We start from the raw sequence: 21805 nt of genomic DNA, 5'->3' as shown, positions 1-21805 counted from the left end.
GAGAGACTTCCACTTTTCTCCTTTGTGAAGAGACCCTTCACAAATTTGAAGTGATCTTTGTAGAAGCTTGTTCTTGGCCGCTCCTTTCTGCTCTTCTTTACCAGGTTCTCAGCACTCATCAGTGTCACAAACCTGCTCTGGATGTCTGCTTGCAAAAGTTTATGCCTTCCTTATCCTCCTCTGTGGCCTTCCTCCATTGCTTCTTCAGCTGCCTCCTCTCTCTGATGATACTATCTATTTCCTTCTGCCTGCTGGACTTAATGGGGATCGTTGGTGCAGTTTTCCTCCTTTCTACCACTCCAAACCCTTCTGCTCCATAGCTGTAGATTACTTCCCCCATTCTCTCCAGCTTCTACATGGTGGTGCCTTTGAATGTCTCTAAGGTGTTGCAGAGGTCAGTGTTGACCTCCTCCCACATTGCCTTTTCACAGGACTTTGGCCACTTGAGCAACATTTTTCACCCCTGGATCTTTTTCTCAGCAAGTCACAATGGGCTGGTTTAAGGTTGTTCTCCTGTGCCTGGCTCTTCCTCTTTTTGGACAGGGTTGTTAATGTTCTGCAGACTGCTTCTTATAAAGGGTGCCTGAAGAAATTCTTCAGGCACCCTTTCCTGGCCTAATGTATTTTCAGGCCTGTGGTGGAAGTAACATTTTCCCAGCCACATATGCAACTCTGTAGCTTGTGTCCTGCTGCAGCTGTTGCAGCCTCAGGTATGCTGATCATTCGGCTCGTAGTCTGTCCCGTTCCTGTGTCAGTTGCCGGGTTGTCTGCCGATGAGTCATCTTCTGACCCGCCCAAGTACCTTGTGCTGGATCCCGCTGCTATGGGTAGCTAGCCCATGGAAGCCCCGGTGGGGTCTGTTCCCTCCTGCCAGCTGTCTTTCCATGCTGTCACAAGTTCACATTCCCTAGTTGTCAGTAGCCCTAATTGCACACGTGAGACATGCTGCCTAAGCTTGGTCAAGTGAGTGATGGCATCTTCTGTGTTATCAAGTGGGCACCCTCTTTCCTCAATGTTTTGCTGATAGGCCCACGACACCTCCAGAGGGTTCAGCAGTGAATCCCAGTGTCCTGGGCTCACTACCTCAATGCCATCTACTCACTTGAGGGCCCAGGTGGAGTCCTTTCTCTTCATCCAAAGCCACTGACTACCCTTTTCTGCAGTTCTGGAGTGTTCTTTGACTGCTTGCCGGTGGGCCTTCCCTTGTAATCCCAACTCTCGGAGTAGCCTTGACATTGATGTGGCCACAAACCCTCTGCAGCCTACTTCAACTGGCCGGACCTTTGCTTTCCAGCCGCGATATTGTGCATCGCCTACAAGCTCAGCGTACCTCAGTTTCTTAAGCTTGAAGGCTTCGTACAATGCATCCTCCCAGGGCACTGTAAGCTCGATGATGTACACGAGATGGAGTGAGGCTGACCATAGCACAAGGTCTGGTCTGAGGTTGGTTGATGCAATCTTAGTTGGGAAGCAGAGCCTCTGTTCTAAGTCTGCCACCATCTTCCAATCGCGTGCCCCGCCTAGCTACCCAGTGTCTAGACTTGATGAGGCGGGTCTGACAGCAGTAATGCCATGAGTTAATTTCAGAGAACCTACTTCAAAGGTTTCGGAGTGAGTAGGCCAAAGGGATGACAACTTTTGATTGGAATTCACCCCAATCTGCTGTAGTGTGTGCTTTTAAGGCACATCCGTGGCTCCGACTAATTTTCATTAATGCTTCTGTGATTAACAAGGAAATCTCACATTGACATTATTATTATTGTGAGATTATTAAAAATGTTTCATTTGTTTTTATTTTAATAAGAAAAAGATTATTTTAAAATATCATCTTGTTGCTAATTTCGGTACCATACTGTAATGGACTTCCCTTTGTGAAGCCCTGCTTGACGGGGTGGGGCATGAGGATAGTGGCAGTATGGGTCTTTATAGACTGTGTAATACGTGTGGGAAAGGAGCTCATGGGCAGGGTGGGTGCCATACGCAGCTGTGTAGGGCTGCCGGCAGGAAAGCTCGGAGACAGTCAATGGGAGGGGGAATATCAGTTATTGTAGGGACGGGGATATGTTGTATAGGAGCAACATTTCTCACACTGTCCATGTTACATCCCAAAGGGGCAGGGAGGTTTATGTGTTGTATTGGATTTACTAGACCCGGATTTCGACAGCTGAACTTGGCATTGACGGCGATGAGACCCGAGAGGAGGGGAGATCCCCCTCCTACCTGCAGAAGTGGGAAGTTTTAAAGATTTATTTATTTATTTTGTACTGATGTAAGCATGTGTGTGTGCAGGTACTTACAGTTTTAACAATATAAATTGAGTTAGCAGGAGAGGGGAATAATAGGAGGAACTGGTTCTCAATCTTAGGGTGGGCATACACGGTGTGAGTTCTGACACTCGGGAGGTTGTGAGCCCCTGCACACCTCTGTTTATATGATAATCGTACAGATGCAGTGGTACACGACACGACTTTATGACCTATATATATATATGGAAAATTATTACAAATGCTGTCCGTCATTTGACAGATTCAGATTTCGAAGACAGGCTGTGTGATATCATGACTGCATGCATCAAGCACACAAAATGCACAAGATTAAAAAGAAAGTGCGGAAAATTAGCGCACCGTTTCTGCAGGTTATACTTGAATTTAATATAAAATCCACAAACATGACGTTTAGTGCAGAAAGTTATTTCAGTGGAGTAGGCTAACCTGTTTTATTCAGCTTCAAATGTAGGCTACATCCTTCTCATCTGTGTCACTGCTTGCATGTTGATAGCAGACATTCTAAAGAAGATTTGTGAGGTCTTGTCAATGTGAATGCACTTTAAAGCCACACGTAGCACAGCGGTTGATTAACGGGTACAACTTTCAACCTAGCCTAGCAAACATGAGACGTCAACCAGATGTGTAGATCATGTCTATATTGCATCAGTTGGTCCAAGACCATATCTGTATGTCTGCAAATCGTGCAAATCAGGTTCAGTATCTGGACGTCTGACTACGACCCCTCTTGGACATAAATATGATGTTCAACATTTAAACATCTGGCTAGGAATTTTTTTGGACGTGTGTGGACGTGCAGGACAGGTGCAGAAAATCAACATATATATTCAATTCAGAAGTTTAAATGTCAGTTGCGGTGTAGTACAGCATAAAATTCATATTTCTGTTATTGTGAATTATTTGATGCTTTGTCAATTGTTCTTGATATGCTGCAACAGGAAACTCTACAATGCCGTCTGAAATAATAATGAGCAAATGTGATAAACTTTTACTGCAGTTGTGTGTTTTGTCCAATCTTGCCGTATTATAGCTGTCTATGGACAACTATACACTCAGCTCTCCCCTCAGATGCTGATGACGACGAGGCCTGAGAAAATTCATAAATCTCTGTGATTATTCAGGTGTGTAAATCATTTTAAAATACACTTTTTTCTATGTAATAACATGTTAAACTGTGTTTACTTTGAGTTTTGTTTCAAATAAGTCATTTATTGCAGAGAAATGTCGAGTTTTCTGAAGTTTAGACACTCAATTTATTTTTTCTTTAAAAATGTGACAGTTATTTGTTGTTTTGGTTTAAAGTTATTGGTTTAATTGTTGTCCACTGCAGTTTAACTTTTCCTGATTTTTGGAAGAGTGTACAGTTGCTTTGCAACTACAAATGGAAATTTGAATTAAAGTGAGTTTTAATTGAATGCAGTGTAAGACTGTTTATTTGATCAAGAAGCAGTATAAATTATGTCTAAAATGAGTCTGCAGTTGACGTTCTAAGATGTTGAAAAGATGTCCACAATGACCCCATTTGAACTAATCTTTAACCTTGTAAAGCGGTCATGTGGATGTCAATATTGGACGTTCATAGGATGTCATAAAAAGATGTCATAAAAACTTTCCTTCTGGATCCTCAAGGGACGTCTTTTTAACATGCAGCAAAGATGTCCAAAAGACGTGTTTTGGATGTATCTTTGCTCAGTGGAAGTCCTTGGTTTCAACAGGCTAGTGCTTGGGGAGTTCACATTTCCACTACTAAAAATATATTTTTTCACATGATCCGTCGCTGAAAATGACAGCAAAATGCTGCACCGGCAGATTAGGACATACATTGATGCAGCATTTTTTGTGTTTGCTGGGATTCAAGGAAACCTGCTTGCCAATTTACAGTAAATTAGTCTTACATATTCAATTGAGCAGGTGTGTACAGTTATTTTGGTACATTGTGCACATATAAATCTCTGACTGGGGTGTTGCATCTATTATCAGGCATCCCTGAGCATATTAAAAGCTTGTGGATAGTTCTCAAAGCCAGATAAATGAAAGCTCTAATATAAATGTTAAATCGACCCCTGGGCAGTAGTTTGCCCTGGTCTGCAATTGAGGGTGCTCTAAGGTTTGTTTGAGGGTGTTAGCAGGGGGGTAGTTTTGAGTATGGTGTTTAACCCTTTGCCCCCATTTTTGGAGGTGATACATTTTTACACCAAAAGAGTGTGGTATTGCTTTAATGAACTACTGGTATTTACTGAGGATGGCTCTATTCTTTGTTGAACCCCTTATTCTGTGTGTTGCACTCAATGTTTTAAACAATTGTCATCAATACAATTTTCCTGTCTATTTCTAAATTGAGTGTATTATGTAGCATGCTTGGGTAGTCTGAGCCTGGACTAGAACCGTATTATCCAAGGTGGCGGCAGTCTAGAGTTTAAAAACATCCCTCTGAAGTAATAACCCAGCTGAAAGATCTAATGTAATTAAATAAAATGCAGTTTTCATGCTTAAGAATAAACGAGGGTGCCGCTCTAGTCTCTGTCATATTTCAAACAGCTGTGAACACTAACACGACCCTTGTAGCCTACAAGCTTAGCCTAAAATGATGCATGATGCAGTGGTCCCATAGACATTCTATGGGTGGTACACTGGCGAGGAGACAAGAGGCCATTATTTTGGAATTTGATGTCTATTGAGGAGATGCTTCAGTATGCTGAATATTCTCCTTTTGTGAAGGAACAGCTCATTTCTTCAATTGACTGTCTGTCTGCAAATCTTTGACATGTTTTACATGGGTGTTCGTTGTTCATTCCCAAAAGGCTTATCGAACGCGGGGATCACCAAACTAGATAGTGCAACCTCAAAGCCCAGGGGCCCCCCAGGCAGGCAAGACCCCCCTGATAGTCAAGGGACCCTGGGCACTGGCCCCATTGGCCCAGTCGATAATACGTCCCTGATTGTTGGTAATAAATGCACAACTAATGCAATGCTCTTTTAAAGATTTTGTTACCTATATTAAAATTAATATTTAACAATATTTATAAAAACTAAAATTATTATTTTGTAACTTGTGTTTTTACTAAAACATGCCGTTCACATGTACAAATTCATGTTCAATCGACAAGCAATGTACTTCAAGAAAATGTATCTAATTGGCATTGTCCACATTTGCAACAGACAAACACACAAATGAACAGACAATATTTTCATCCCCACCTAATAAATCATCTTATAGGTATTAGTTAAAAAACTGTCACAGATTTTGTAAAAACATTTGATGACTTTTACCATTATTTACCCTTTACATCTGTGAGGAGAGCAGCTCAGGGCTATGTATCTATCATACTCTACGCCTCTTTGATCACTTGATCAATGGTTTGCGAATCAAATTGAAAATTTTAATGACAGTGTTCCACCTGTGTACATTAACAATTGCGTGCACTATGTCGCTGTCAAGCTGAGGTAAAATTTTGCTCAATTTACCTTATAAATGATGAGCAAGTGTAAGATGTTGCATGCTAGAATCCTAGCGTGATCAGCAGGTCTAATAACAAGCGACCTCTTCTGGTCAATTGTTGTAATAACATCATAAACCGAATGCAATCTTTACATAATCCCTTTTTCAAAGAAATAAAAACAATCCTCAGTCTTGTCCGACAGGCCGTATTCAATAATACAGACGGCCCGCGGGCCGCCAGATGCCCATCCCTAATTTATAATGTGGACCTTATTAAAAACTACCACACAGGAGGAACTCAAACATCAGTCAAAATAACGGTTCTGACAAAATAAAAGCTCTGTTTCACTGGATGCGTGAAATTGAAGACATTACGACAGAAGAATATTACTGTTGTATTTAATATTCAAATAGCAATAATACTAATAACAATAATTTAACAATAACTGATTTTATTATTATTTATGATAATTATTACATGTAAGCAATCTCACAAAAACAAGTGTACTGAATATCAGGCTGTGATTCAGCAGTAGAAACCTTGTATCACAGGTAATCACATTATTTCCATTAATGTTTTCATTTATACTGTTAAACTCTTTTTTTTTTTGTTGATTTTTTAAAAAAATATTTTATTTGATTAAAGCTTTATGTATTCCTTTGATTAAACACTGTTTTGATTATCACACTTACTAAAAACATGAAATCCAGAAAAAGTTAAATGGAAACTGCAGAATTTGCAACTATAAGACTTTATGCAATTCTTTTAATCAAGTACATTTCTGTGGGATTTCATCAGTAATCTGAGGCTATTTATTTGTTGCCAAAGTATCTATTTAGTACTGAGGTTCCTGGGTAGGTATCATACCGAAGCAAAACATTTGGTAGTGGAGCAACCCTATCAATATAATAATAAAACATATCTATCATCTTTTACTCCTGCTGCTGTATACCGACCCCCAGGGCCCTACTCAGTGTTAAGAATGCGGACGGAGGCAGACAAGGGATGAGGATCCAAACGCGGGTTTATTGACACAGGAAATAAACAGACATAACAAATGAAACTACCGCGATGGGCAAAATGAAAACAAAACACGAAAACACAGGAACTGGGAACACGGGAATACAGGCATGGGAGCGAACATCAACAACATTCAACGAACGACAAGGTAATGGAGGAACAGGCAGGGTTTATATACACACAAGGGCAGGATGATTACAAACGATAAACAGGTGCGAACAATGACACAATGGAACATGGTGACGGTGACACAGAACACGCGGAACAGACAACCAGGGATCGTGACATAACCCCCCCTCAAAGGATCGGATTCCAGACGATCCTAAATAAAACAAAACATACAAAACAGAATCGTCCAAGGAATGAGGGGGGGACTGGCAGACCACGAAGAGCACACGGGGACACCAGACAATCCAAGGGGGGACAAGGGGGCAGACAGGCAGACCAAGGGGGCACAGAGGGCAGACGGGCAGTCCAAGGGAGCACAAGGGGCAGACAGACAGTCCAAGGGGAGCACAAGACAGGGACTGGGTCAGGTGGCCTGGGAGCTGGCCACAGGACAGGGGCAGGTTCAGGGGGCCTGGGAGGCGGCCAAAGGACAGGGACAGGTTCAGGAGGCCTGGGAGCTGGCCACAGGACAGGGACAGGTTCAGGGGGCCTGGGAGGCGGCCAAAGGACAGGGACAGGTTCAGGAGGCCTGGGAGCTGGCCACAGGGCAAGGACAGGTTCAGGAGGCCGAACCGTGGGAGGCTGGGAAGGCGGAGCCGTGGGAGGCTCTGGAGTCTCTGGGAGAAGAGCCGTAGGAGGCTCGGGAGGCGGAGCCGTGGGAGGCTCTGGAGTCTCTGGGAGAAGAGCCGTAGGAGGTTCGGGAGGCGGAGCCGTAGGAGGCTCGGGAGGCTCAGGATGCTCGGGAGGCGGAGCCCTAGGAGGCTCTGAGGCTGAAGCCCTGGGAGGCTCGAGAGGAGGAGCCCTGGGAGGCTCGAGAGACTTGAGAGGCGGAGCCCTGGGAGGCTCGAGAGACTTGAGAGGTGGAGCCCTGGGTGGCTCGAGAGGCGGAGCCCTAGGAGGCTCGAGAGGCGGAGCCTGGGGAGGCTCGAGAGCCGGAGCCCTGGGAGACTCGAGAGGCGGAGCTCTGGGAGGCTCGAGAGGCGGAGCCCTGGGAGGCTCGAGAGACTTGAGAGGCGGAGCCCTAGGAGGCTCGAGAGGCGGAGCCCCGGGAGGCTCGAGAGACGGAGCCCTGGGAGGCTCGAGAGACGGAGCCCTGGGAGGCACGAGAGACTTGAGAGGCGGAGCCCTGGGAGGCTTGAGAGGAGAAGCCCTGGAAGGCTCGAGAGACTTGGGAGGCGGAGCCCTGGGAGGCTCGAGAGACTTGAAAGGCGGAGCCCTGGGAGGCTCGAGAGACTTGAGAGGCAGAGCCCTGGGAGGCTCGAGAGACTTGAGAGGCGGAGCCCTAGGAGGCTCGGGAGGAGAAGCCCTAGAAGGCTCGAGAGACGCTGGCTCTTGGACGGTCCTGGCTACTGGCGCTGGCTCAGGGACGGTCGAGGCTACAGGCGCTGGCTCAGGGACGTCTGAGGCTACAGGCGCTGGCTCAGGGACGTCTGAGGCTACAGGCCCTGGCTCAGGGACGTCTGAGGCTACAGGCGCTGGCTCAGGGACGTCTGAGGCTACAGGCCCTGGCTCACTGACGGTAGGGGCTGCAGGCGCTGGCTTCCTGACGGTAGGGGCTGCAGGCGCTGGCTCACTGATGGTAGGGGCTGCAGGCGCTGACTCGCTGACCGTGGCAGGCGCAGGCTCGCTGACCGGGGCAGGCGTAGGCACTGGCTCGCTGACCGGGGCAGGCGTGAACTGGGGAGCGGAAGCCTTTCTTCTCCTTCTCCTCCGGGCGGACGAAGCTGGCAGCATTGGCTCCTTGACCAAGGCAGGCATGAAGGAACGAACCACGGGCAAATGGAGAGTTACTGTGGGAGGAGCTACGGGGTCCTCCTCGACGACGCCCACAGTGAACAATGAACCGCAGGCCAGCAGAGTCTCCTCAACGAAATCGTGGAGCGTCCAACCGCGCGTCACCAGTGGCAACCGCTCCTTGAGCGCACCGTTCAGGTTCGCCCGGAAAAACACCACCAGGGAGGAGTCAGGGAAGTTGGTGGCACCCGCAATCGCGAGAAAATCGCGGATGTGCTCTTCAACCGGCCGGTTTCCCTGCATCAAGCTGAGCAGACTACAGTTGGCCTGTAGAACCGCTGGATCCATGTTGGGTCGTTCATTCTGTTAAGAATGCGGACGGAGGCAGACAAGTGATGAGGATCCAAACGCGGGTTTATTGACACAAGAAATAAACAGACATAACAAATGAAACTACCGCGATGGGCAAAATGAAAACAAAACACGAAAACACAGGAACTGGGAACACGGGAATACAGGCATGGGAGCGAACATCAACAACATTCAACGAACGACAAGGTAATGGAGGAACAGGCAGGGTTTATATACACACAAGGGCAGGATGATTACAAACGATAAACAGGTGCGAGCAATGACACAATGGAACATGGTGACGGTGACACGGAACAGACAACCAGGGATCGTGACACTCAGACTTCCTTTGAGAATTTGCAGATTTACTGTCAGGTCTAGTAGTTACTGTGGATAGAGATTTAATTGTTGGTGACTTTAACATTCACAGAGATAATGAAAATGATACATTGGTATTAGACATTCTCAACTCTGTTGGGGTCAGACAAAATGTAACAGGACCAACTCATTGCCATAATTATATGCTAGATTTTATATTGTATTATGGAATTGCTGTTGATAACATAGCAATTCTGCCACAGAGCGATGCCATCTCAGAGCATCATTACCTTGTCTCTTGTATGATAAGGTCACTCAATCAAAAACACGCTATTGTTTGAGGGTAAACTGTTCCTTCGAACACTAAATATAGCTTCACTTTTATTCTATGTTATAAAGTTCAGAAGAATTTATGGATAAATGGATAAAATAAAATAAATGGAATATGGATACAGTCTTCTCTAGCACTCTAGCGCACCAGGCATTTTCCTGGTGGGCCGGTCAGTTGCCCCACTCTTATTTATTAAGCGCTGCCATTTACTGCTGTGCATGGAAACCAACAAATTCTCCAAAAGTATGATGAAACACCACTACCCGATTAAACCATGCAGCGTGGGAGCACAGTGGGACCGGCCCTCACGCGCAACTCCTCTATTGAATGCAGCATGAGAGACGAACAGGATCGGCCCTCCCACCTAACGCATCCACTGGCCAAAGGCAGCACCAGAGTAGAGCAGGACCGGCCCTCCCGCACAGTACTGATGAAACTGCACTCGCAACATGCAGTCCCGTGTGTTTACACAGCACGAAATATGAAAACCTTAAAGGCTCATGCAAAGCTTGTTGAAACCAGATTAAACTGCCCCAACATTAAACAACAATGATGAGGTAAACAGGAAAATATGGTGTCATTCACAATGGTAATTACATTCTTTTCAATCCACACATCATCATTCTTATTGCATTGCAGTTAGTAATAATAACTGTAGAAATATGTATTTGAAATATGTACTTTTAATTATAATTATACTAAATATTGTACATTAGGTGAATATGTAATTTTTATGCCATTTTTTTATAGTCTCTACATGGATCATGTTTTTCATAATTTTTAATTCCATAGTTTGTTTTTTAGAAACAATATTTATGTGTAGTAATGAGAAGCACGGTTTTACCTTTGATCATGTTCTTACGAATACCACAGTTAAATTCTGGAGACTATGCAATAACAATAACTGTGGTAAATTATCATTTATCAAGGGCAAGTACAATTTTTTAATTAAAGGAGAATTTAACATGAGCTTTAAAGCCTGGACGCCCATGATTGAAAGATGAAGCAATTCGTTTTTCTTCTGTAAATATGTTCAATATGTTTTAATGAACTTTAATGGAAAAAGTTAATTAAATAATTAAGATCCTGATGAAAGAAAAAATGTCACTTAAGAAATCCAACTGTCAAAGCTTACAGTAGATTACAGTTTACAGATTTTGTTGTTGTTAATAATCTTAAATTCACATCTGGTGTGGGCCGGAGGGGCTGAATAGTTCCAGGGCTGAATTATTTGTCCCAATCCAGCCCTGCTAAATAGTGTCACCCCCCCCTTCAATTAAAGAAAGTTAAAGAAAAAAAAAGAGTTTTCCGTGTGTCGGGTGGAACTCACGACAAACCCGAAAAAGTGTGCAATTGGGCAGGTGAAAATACGGTACTTCATTCTCCACTTGGATCACGCCCCGCTTTAGTTGCTCCACCACATGAAGGATATCAACGTGCAGATCACTCGTTGGTACCTGGCACCTCAGCCCTTCAAATTCAAGGTGGTCCATAGGCTGGGGCCGCAGATGGTTGTGTCTGATTACCTCTCCAGGATTGGGGTGGGGGGGTTGGGGCGGGGTTAGCAGACCAGACGTTGCCCGGGCCTGAGTCGGACAGTGGGGGTATGTGGAGCGGGACATGATCATGTGTCTGTCACTGGGGAGAGAGGAAGCAGTAAGGGTAATCACCTGGTGATTAATGATATGTAACACATGTCTCGTTACAGTGATGGAGATGGGCTTCAAAAGGCCGCCAAGAATGCCAGTGGGGGAGAGAGCGTCCGAGACACACACACCCGAAGTGGAGGCTCAAAAGCTATTTACAAATGTCTGTGTGAAGCTGCTGATCGTTAGTGTGAAGCTGTGTTCAAAACCTTAGAGACCTGCGATACTTATTGTGAAGCTGAAAAGCCAATACTTGTTGTAAAGCTGAAAAACAATTAAAGGTTAACTTACCTGGACTGCCACCCTGCTTCCCGCTTCCTTCCATATTATAGGAACCTCTACACGGATATCGACAATATCTTACAAATATTCAGATGCCGATTTGCAACACTCATTGACAGATGATGATTGACAATATCGGGAAAAGGCAAAACCATGGATCTGGGAAGTTATATATTAAATACTAGTTATAATAATATAATAGATTTTTAAGAACAGACAAAAGAAAAGCTGTCAAAGACCATGTCTGATTCACTGTTTGTTCAGAGGTGTGCAGCGCATGCAAAGAGTTATCACACTTTTTTTCATTCATTCATATAATCAGACTTTAGCCATTAATATGTTTTTAAGTAACTGAAAAAAGCACAAATGTCAAGACATGTCAAAACTTCTCCAGGGCCCAAGACACCCTCAGACCCCAGAGGGTTAAATCAAAATCAATAAAGTAAAAATATTCACAGACTCTCGGCAGGGGGGTTGATTTTATAATCAGATATTGCTATGTTTTTAAGGCAATTATCAATAAAATATTTGTTACATATCTCAATTAAACCTGGAAATAAATGGGAAATTTACTTCCTTTTTATGCCGCTTCCATAAAAGCACAATATGATTGTTGGAACATTCTCATATCAAATTCTATTGGCATTAAACTTTGTTGTAATTTAACCTACACCCTGACAGCATCATATACATTTGGTGACAGTGCCACCTAATGGTCAAAAGTTAGAATAAATATAATTGTTGTGTCTTTTATGCATGTTTCCTAAAATCATAATCAGTGATGTCCAATCATATTTCCTGTATGTCGTTGATGTGCTTGGCCCCGTAGTTGCGACTTGCAGCTATATTATTATTCTTTTTGTTTCCCACTCTCAACCTCGGGATACATATCCCAAGGTTACCCAGAGCCTGCCAGATCCAGCTTCGGTCCAGCCCAATGTCCCACTCCCACTCCCACTGGGGATGCTGGCAGATTGAAACATGATTTTCAATCGTGTTATTCATTTAAACTGCACAATGAGGACTTTAAAACATAATTTTCTGGAACAGCATAATTTTCTGTAAAGCTGCTTTGAAACAATGTGTGTTGTGAAAAGTGCAATAAAAATATAAAAATGACTTGACTTAAATATTTATTGCAATTATGTAAAACAAATCTTCACGCATGTGGATGACGGTGTATGTCAGCCACTGTCGAAGGTCATTTCTGATCCAGGAAAAACCCTGCGATGTCTGTGCAGTTGTACTGATCAAAATAGATTTCAATATATATTTAGTCAAACAAATCATAACTTACTCTCAGACGGAACAAACTTCATCACAGAATCTGAGGCTGCGTCTCCAACAAAGACACTCCCATCTGATGTAACGACTATGTCATGTGGCATTTTAAATTCCTGAAGGAAAAACAGAGAAAAAAAGATGTGAGACAACAGATCCCAACATGATCATGTAAAAGTATGTGCAATATTAAACCGATTTAAAACAAGATGTCATTGCAGTACTTTGTAATGCAGCAATACAGAATATTACTAATACTGATTGCTCCTTTATTTGTATTTTGCCGCTTTGGATAATGCATCTGCTAAATTAATAAACGTAAGAAAGACCAGATGGAAAAAACAAATATAGAACTCTAGCTTTTTGCTTACAGGGATGAAAATATCCTTGAAAGACAGGTGTGAGAGGTGGGTCGTATCTCAGCATTAGCACTCTTTATCAAATCACCACAGAATATGGGCATTTATAATTTTTTTTATATTTTCCCAATTCGCTCTAGGTCCTCGTGGTGGCGTAGTGACTCAATCCAGGTGGCGAAGGACGAACCTCAGTTGCCTCCATGTCTAAGACCATCAATCCGCTCATCTTATCACGTGGCTTGTTGAGAGCCTTACCGCGGAGACGCAGCGTGTGTGGTGGCTTCACGCTATTCTCCGCGGTACCCACGCACAACTCACAACGTGCCCCACCGAGAGCGAGAACCACATTATAGCGACTTTGAGGAGGTTAACCCGATGTGACTCTACCCACCCTAGCAACCGGGCCAATTGGTTGCTTAGGAAGCCTGACTGGAACTTAGGAAGCCTGACCTTCGATAGTGGCTTGATCAGAGATTTCACATGAATATGAACAAAATATTTTAACATTTCCACCCCTTCAATTTCCACACAAGATGTCTGATGATTACTAGATTAGAGACAAGGGACAAGATAAGAGCATTAAATGACAAACTGTTAGATAAGATAGTGGGGTTGGTTTATATATTCATTTAGACTCAAATATAATACTCAAGTTTTACACTTGCTCTGTACAGCAAGCTAAAATAAAAGCATTTTCTCACCACAGATTTGTTTGAATTCATGCCTCAGTCAAACTACCAAAAATGAAGGATCTTTGACCATAAAAATAAACTATAATAAATGATCAGTTTTCAGGATTTCAAATGTTATCATTGACTATCACTATATAGCCACATAATCATTCTCTATTAGAGGGATGTCAGTTCAGGCCTAACTCAAGCCTTAGGCTCATGCTGATTTAAACCTGTGAATTGATGCCAGAGCGGGAAGATTACTTATGAATTATAATCTGGTACTGATTACAAATGACATGATTTAAAATTGCTGTCAGTAACAATCTCTTGGAGGATATTTTTTGGATAATCCAATCTAATTACTTCTGGATTACTTGCTCTGACCTAACTTGTTTATTTGACGTTTGCATTTTATAAGGATAATCTATACCATTTTGATATAATGTTGCTAAAATGCATGAATCAAAATATGAGATTTATGATTTTTACTTTGTAATTGCCTGTTTAATGAGTGAAATAAATGGGCACTTACAGGGTCATTAAACACAATTAAAATGATAGGTATGTTTTGTCAAAGAAGGCAGAAATAGATGGTGTGAATATATTATATTTAGAAGACAATTTTTAGACTATTTGTTATCGATGTTTGAATTTGTCCAGTCCTCTGATGTAGACATAGCATTTCAAAGTTATACATCAGTAGTGTTTAGTTTAATCTAATTGTTTGAGGTGTGCTTTTGTCCACAAATTCACAAGCATGGTGCACAAACAATATTTGCAAATTATATACAAATTTGATATGGTTAAAGAACATGTAGGGTGTTGCGTGTTTTCCCCATGATGTTGATAGAGCTCTGAGCTCTTACGTTTAATCATTACATATTACATTTATTAATTTAACAGACATTTTTATCCAAAGTGACTCACAAATCTAAAATATAGCAAAAGTAATTCGTCCTAAGGAGGCAATAACATGAGAAGTTTCAATGTTTCAAATTTGCTCAGAGAAGCACAAGTAGGATGGAAGGTGGGAGACAGAAGTAAAAAACATTATTGATATTTTTTTAAGAAAGAAAAAAGACATTTAGTGCAACAGTAGGATTGGGTGAATGATGTTATGATGTTATTTTTTTCTCTGAATAATTTCAATAATGTTTTGCACAACTTAATGTATCTAGATATGCACAAGATCAGTCCCTCTATTAGTGGCAAATGGTCAGCTACAATAGTTTGAACTTTGAGCATCACATTAGAGCAACTGACCTATGAGCAATAGGGTGCCAGGGATAATCTTGTCATCTAAAAGTATATTTAACACTGTACGAACAACAGCTAATACAAAATGATGTGCTATATTTATGCCTGTATTTACACACAATTCATGCATGCACAACTCCACAAAAAAGCTTAGTATATCATTCACAAAGTTTCACACATCCTCCACCCTTAAGTCTTTGTTTTATGCCTTGATTATGTAATTTACAATGTTTCAATCTATTCTGCAGAATTTAAGTTTTTCTCTAAATTCAGAACAGAATATGTAATAAAACTCTGTCTGGGCCTGGCTATAACAGGAGTAACCTGTTATCATGTTCTGAGTGAGTGTTGTGTTAAGCAAAAGTGTGTAAATGTGTGTGTAATGTGATCAGCACCTGTGTTTCTGGACTGAATGTATCCAGGACTTCCTTGGTTGAATAATTGAGCACAAACCCTCTGAGGGGGGCAGCCTGCCTATATGGAGGCTCTCCATTCACTGCGTAGATAAGACCACCTGAAATAACACATAAGCATGAGGTTCTGCAGCCGTGCAGTCCACATTAATATTGATTTACGTTTTGCATCAGTCATCAAAGGGCCCATATACTTTTGGACATCTAATCCTACAGAAATTAAGGGCCACATAAATTCACACTGTTAAGCGATGAGAGCTCAGTAAATTTAAAGGGATAGCTCACAGAAAAAAAAAAATTCAGTCATTGTTTACACACCCCTGTGTTGTTATAACCCCATATGACTTAGTGATGTCATTCAATGACAGTTTATGGTAAATACCTCTTCAAGCTAAAAAACAATACAAAAGAAGAATTTAGAAGTCTAATAAATTATTGCATGAGACTCGTGATTGTTCTGAAAGCATATAAAAGGTTTGGTAAGAAACAAATAAAAATCTAATGTTTTATTTAATGAAACTGTTGAACAACCGTTGCTCTCCTCTGCATGTTCATGAGACTGCACGGGAGCAGTATCACTCGCGAGATGGGTGTTCAAGTGAAAACTCATTTTGTTTATATAAAAACAGATCTGCCACATCAATACTAACAAAAGAACACAATAGATCTGCACACAAACCAGAGGACAGACTAAATATGTCAGATGAGTTTGTAGTCAGATAATATATGCATTTCTATGCCCAGCCTCATTTATTTGAAACTGTCACCTCTTCTCCATTCTGGACTAGAGTTTGTAACAGACCTCCGCCTGAAGACCTCAGCGAAAACATTCGGTAGGTGTAACATTCTTGGCCAAAATCTAGTAGATTTAATCCGGCTCATGAGATGCTGGCTTAAACATACCGCTATGAGAATGATTTTGAATTGGTGCAAATTCAGATTACGGGGTTGCCCGGCGCGATGCCGAAAATGTAAAACAAGTGATCTACAGCATATCGCTTGTCACAGCTGGTTAGAACAAAAACACTGATTAACATAGAAATTAAACCTTTTATCATATTCCAAGTCTTATGACATCATACAATAGCTTTGTGTGAAAAACAGACAAACATTTGGACAAAAAGTTATGATGCATCAAGACTCTATGCTTTCATAGTATGGAAAAAAGAAACTTGGACATTCTTAAAAATGTCTCCTTTCCTGTTCCACAGAAGAAAAAGGGTATGGGTTTGGAAATGACAGTAAATGAACTTTTAAAATGGATCTGTATTAGCATCTATCAAGTTCCAACTTTCATCTACAGTATATCAGTTTTTAGATTATCATGTTCTCTGATGCACACCTTGGAAAGGACTGTATGCAATGGCAAACACTTCTCCTCCAAACTCCTCTTTTTTTATCTCCTTCACAAACTCGCCCGTCTCGGTCATAAAGCACTGAATCCGTCCATTCTCCCGGTCGGCCACACACAGCTCCTGTTTATCCGGTAGGAAGGTCAGGCTGTGCGGAATTCGGAATGAGACACGCCGCCTCCTGTCCGAGGAGCCTTTTCCATAAAAAATAAAAGAAATAAATATATATATTTATATATATCCTGAACATAATGATGATGCAATTTTCAATTACAAAAACATCAACATCAACCAAATGGCATTTTATTGCATTGGACTGTATCATATAACACAGCAATATAATAGTATTTCTATCATTGAAATGAATCTGAAATTATTCACAACAGATTCTTGTGTCTGAATAAGACATAGATATAGGTGTGTGTACCTGCCCCCCAGTGTGCAATATATTTGCCCTCTGGTGAGAATTTGAGGATCCTGGAATTGCAGTAGCCATCTGAGATGTAGATGTTTCCAGTGGTGGGGTCCACAGCCACATCTGTTGGTTGGCAGAAATGGTTTTTGTCACTTCCTGGTTTAAAAGCCTCTCCCAGAACCAGAAGCTGCTGATCTTTACCATTGCTGCTCAGCTTGAAAACCTGCATATGGAGATGGAGTGCTACAAGTCACACCTCATGAAAATTATACTATGAATGATTCATTTTTTCCAATTCTTTTTGACTAATGACTATTCCATTACTTTTCCAGACAATTGTGATAACTGCATAAGGATTTTTACAAATCATTTTATAGAGATTTTAAATGTAATTCTAGTGTAGGTTTTCATTGCCAATCCTTGGAATTAATAAATGTAAACAATTATACTTTTTATTGTACATGACTCCAAGACATCCTGAGATTGGAATGCAGGACAACGAATGATTCAGCTTTCTCCGCCCTTCAGGAAGACTTGTCTTACAGGAAACAGTTATAAGCTAGTAAAATTTGACATTCAGAGAGCAAGCAAGTTTCACTCTTCACAAGTACTCACAAAGAGCAATATGTAGCTCATTATCATTTAGAGCATTTAATGACTTTAAAATGTACATTTAATAAAGAAATTTCTAGCACTTTCCCTGACTTATAACTAATAATATTTTGTTAATTTAAAGTTTTTTTTATTCTCTGATATTTCCAGGTTTTCCATGACTGTGGGAACTTTTTAGATTAACATAAACACAAGTGTGTAATATCTGCACCAGTACAGACACCGAATAACTTTTTTCTTCTGGAAAGAAGTTTCCAGAACACACCCCATCCATTGGTTAAACAAACAGACATTAGAGGCAACACTCTAGACTGTCATTTATGGGTTAAACTTCTCACGTGACAACAATATGCCATTGATTTCCGTGAAGCGCTTCAATGGGCGCAGAGCAAACTGTGCCTCTGGTAAGAAACTGTCATTGAAAGCTGTTTTGGTGTAAAGAGTAGCATTTCTAGTTTTTGTTTGATATGCCACTTTAAAAAATTATAAATCATAAAAAATTCACATATAAAAATAATCTTCACAAGTGGATTTTGGGACATTAGTCCCTCAAAAGTAAAAAATAAATAAAAATAAACACATTTAACTCATCTGTGGGCAGGGTTAGGGAGTTACGAAATACATGTAACAGTATTACATATTTAAAATATAAAATATAAGTAACTTTATTCCACTACAGTTACAATTTATATAACTGGTATTTAGAATACAGTAGAATACTAAAGAGATTACTTTGCATTTTATTTTCATCTGTTTCATTGAATATTTGAATAAAGTGCAGAGGTTTGAATGTATGTATGTATATATGTATGTATATGAGTATATATGCAGGATGTGTATATAGGAATGTGTGTATGTAGACATATGTTTATACATGTATATTGTTTATGTTCAAAATTTGATGGGTAGTTGTTGTTTTGTAAATAGGGTAGGCGTAATAAGCCATGGCTTCAGCCTACACCTGTTCGGTTACCTTCTTTGTTTGTAACGAATTTGTTGTATATACATTCTGTTTTATGTTTAGTCACCGAATAAACCTTTATTAGGGCCCAAGCCTTGAAAAGGCAAGGCCCTATTGTTTTCGTTAGAATTATTATTAGGGCCCAAGCCTTGAAAAGGCAAGGCCCTATTGTTTTCGTTAGGATTAATATTATTATTTTTTTTACGACTGTTGGGGCACTTTTGGGGCTATTAATGTGCTCAAAAACTCTTGAAACTTTGCACACGGGTCAGAACCCGCGGCCATTAGGGCCGGGCTGAAGCTGGTACCCGGGTGTGGCAGGGGGGCTCGACAGCACCCCCTGGAACAGGGTCCGAAAACTCGGTCCATAAATCAAACACGCTTGCATGTAATAATATGAAACTTGGTACACATATAGATCTCATCGTTTCATATATCCTTCATACTTTTACTTTTTACCTCAGCCCAACAGGAAATCGTCTATTTAGGGTTTTTTGGAAAACGCATGCAATGGAATGTGAAATACTCCTGCTAGAGAATTCCACCAATCGCCACGAAACTCGGTCAGCATGAAGTCAAGACATTGAGGATGAAAATTGACAGCGGATTTTTGATATCTCGAACGGTTTGGCCATGGCGAGGAAACGAAATGATGGCGCGAAAAGAGAAACAGGAAGTGTGTTATAACTTCTGCATACATTAATTGATCTCGATGAAACTTCAGCCAGTGTGTTCGCTGTAAGAGGCCGATCGCATGGATGTGAGTATTGTGAATCAAAGTTATAGCGCCACCAACTGGCAAAATGAAGTGTGTCACTTTCAAAATGCTTTGAAATCACCCTCTTATTTTTACCGGATTTACATAAAACTTTAGGTGTATAATGTAAACACACGGCAGATGTAGACATGTGAAAGGATTATTGATATCTTTGATACTGTCGCCGCGGCAACGCTTCAAACTTGAATATTTTTTTTGATGCTTTTGAGACTCTTAACATACTTGCAATTGCATGAAACTCGACAGACACATCACATTTATTAGCCAGTAGACATGTGCAAAGTTTCAGAAACGGGCATGGTGCAGGGGCTCAGTAGCGCCACCTTTTGACAAAAGTGGGGGGGTTGCTATACACTTTGACCCACAGTCACAAATCTCAGTAATTGTATTGTTCTCATCGAGCCGGACAACTTTCTAATTTACAGTCATTAGCTCAGACCAACAGAAAGTCAGATATTTTGGTTTGAAAGTGGATGTTTTAGAGAATTTTCTCTCCCTCTCTTACTGACCCTACGTCTCTCTGTGTCTGTGGGGAGGGTGCTGATTTTGCTGATGAGTGAAAATGCTTTTATTTTAGTTTTTCAAGGTTTTGGGGCCCTTAACGTGCTCGAAAACTCTTGAAACTTTGCACACAGGTCAGAACCCGCGGCCATCAGTGCCGGTCCGAAGATGGTACGCGGGCGTGGCAGGGGGGCTCGACAGCGCCCCCTGGAATGGGATTCGAACACTTGTCCATATATCAAACATGCTTGCATGTAATAATATGAAACTCGGTACACTTGTAGATCTCATCGGGCCGAACAACTTTCGTGCTCTAAGTTTTACGCCAGCCCAACAGGAAGTCGGCTATTATGGGTTGTTTGGAAACACGTGCTCTGGAATTATATATATTCCTCCTAGAGAATGAATCCAATCGCCACCAAACTCGGTCGGCATGAAGTCAAGACATTGAGGATGCTACATTCCGGACGGATTTTTGATATCTCGAATGGTTTGGCCGTGGCGAGGAAATTGATTTATGACTAAAAAAGGACACATGAAGTGTGTTATAACTTAGTTAGTTCTATCTACTGTTACAAAACTCGGCGTGTATATTGTTCTCGTCAAGCCGAACAACTTTCTAATTTACAGTCATTAGCTCCGACCAACAGAATGTCAGATATTGTGGTTTGAATGTGGATTTCTTGGAATTTTTCTCTCTCTGACAGACAGAGTGACCGTTCTGTGTTTTTTCTCTCTGTGTCTCTCTCTCTGACAGACAGAATGGCCCTGCCATTTTTTGTGTGTGTGTGTGTGTGGGGAGGGGAGGGGGAGGGAATTTCTCTGTTGGAACTTTGAAGCTCCAAAAATCACATTAATGCAACATAACAGTAACTCATAACACTCCAGTGGTTTAATCCATACTTTCAGAAGGGATATTATAGGTGTGGGTGTGAAAAAGATAAATAGTATATATTGTATGTAGTATATATAGTATTTTTATATTTTTTACTATAAATTGTCCACCCTGCTCAGGAGGGGTGATATGCTTATGTAAATCACAAAAAAAACAAAAAAAACAACTGAAAAAGAACTCTTAAGAGAGAAGAGCGCTTGTGAAAGTGAAAGTAGAGATTTATAGTAAAAAATGACTTAATTATTGATCTGTTTCTCACCACTTCTCATTTACTTACATTGAAAGGACCAACAGAGCTGAGATATTTGTAACCCAGATGATCCAGGCTACCAGTAGAAGAGTTGAGAGATGTGTAAAAAGATGGGAAAATTAAGAAAAAGCGAATAAGAGAGAACAACGAGTGCTTTAGAGGAGAAAGTGTTTCATCCAATTATGGATCGTGCTGCATTGACTGACACTCCAAGGAGCCAATGGTAGCAGCGCACTGAGACTGCGCGGGCCACACTGCTGCTGTCAAAAAAACATTGGGAGAGAGCGAGCGAGTCAGACGAAGCAGATACTCATCATTAAAAAGTAGATATTGAGGAAAAGAAACTTGAATGCAATCAAAAGATTACATTTGAGTGAAAGTGATAACTTTGAAGAGCTGACGCCGAAGTCGAGAATAAAAACCGATGTAGATACACGGAGCGCCAAAAAGCACCGCAAATTATCTTCTTGCAAAATAAGATG

At 41.3% G+C, this 21805-nt stretch overlaps 1 protein-coding gene across 3 annotated transcripts in view; it reads right to left on the bottom strand.

The window, feature by feature from the left end:
• pam (peptidylglycine alpha-amidating monooxygenase) overlaps positions 1-21805 on the bottom strand; it is a 220511-nt gene that overhangs the window by 37237 nt on the left and 161469 nt on the right. For all 3 annotated transcript variants that reach the window (XM_052116273.1, XM_052116275.1, XM_052116274.1), the window contains 4 exons: positions 17339-17549; positions 16902-17105; positions 15542-15660; positions 12873-12972 (listed from right to left, as the gene is read on the bottom strand). In XM_052116273.1, coding sequence (XP_051972233.1) covers positions 12873-12972; positions 15542-15660; positions 16902-17105; positions 17339-17549 — 634 coding nt within the window. The remainder of the gene's footprint in view (positions 1-12872; positions 12973-15541; positions 15661-16901; positions 17106-17338; positions 17550-21805) is intronic.

The sequence above is a fragment of the Xyrauchen texanus genome, chromosome 43 (genome assembly GCF_025860055.1).
Source record: "Xyrauchen texanus isolate HMW12.3.18 chromosome 43, RBS_HiC_50CHRs, whole genome shotgun sequence".
NCBI lineage: Eukaryota > Metazoa > Chordata > Actinopteri > Cypriniformes > Catostomidae > Xyrauchen > Xyrauchen texanus.
The sequence above is the reverse complement of the archived record's forward strand: the minus strand, read 5'-3'. Positions and strand labels throughout refer to the sequence as shown.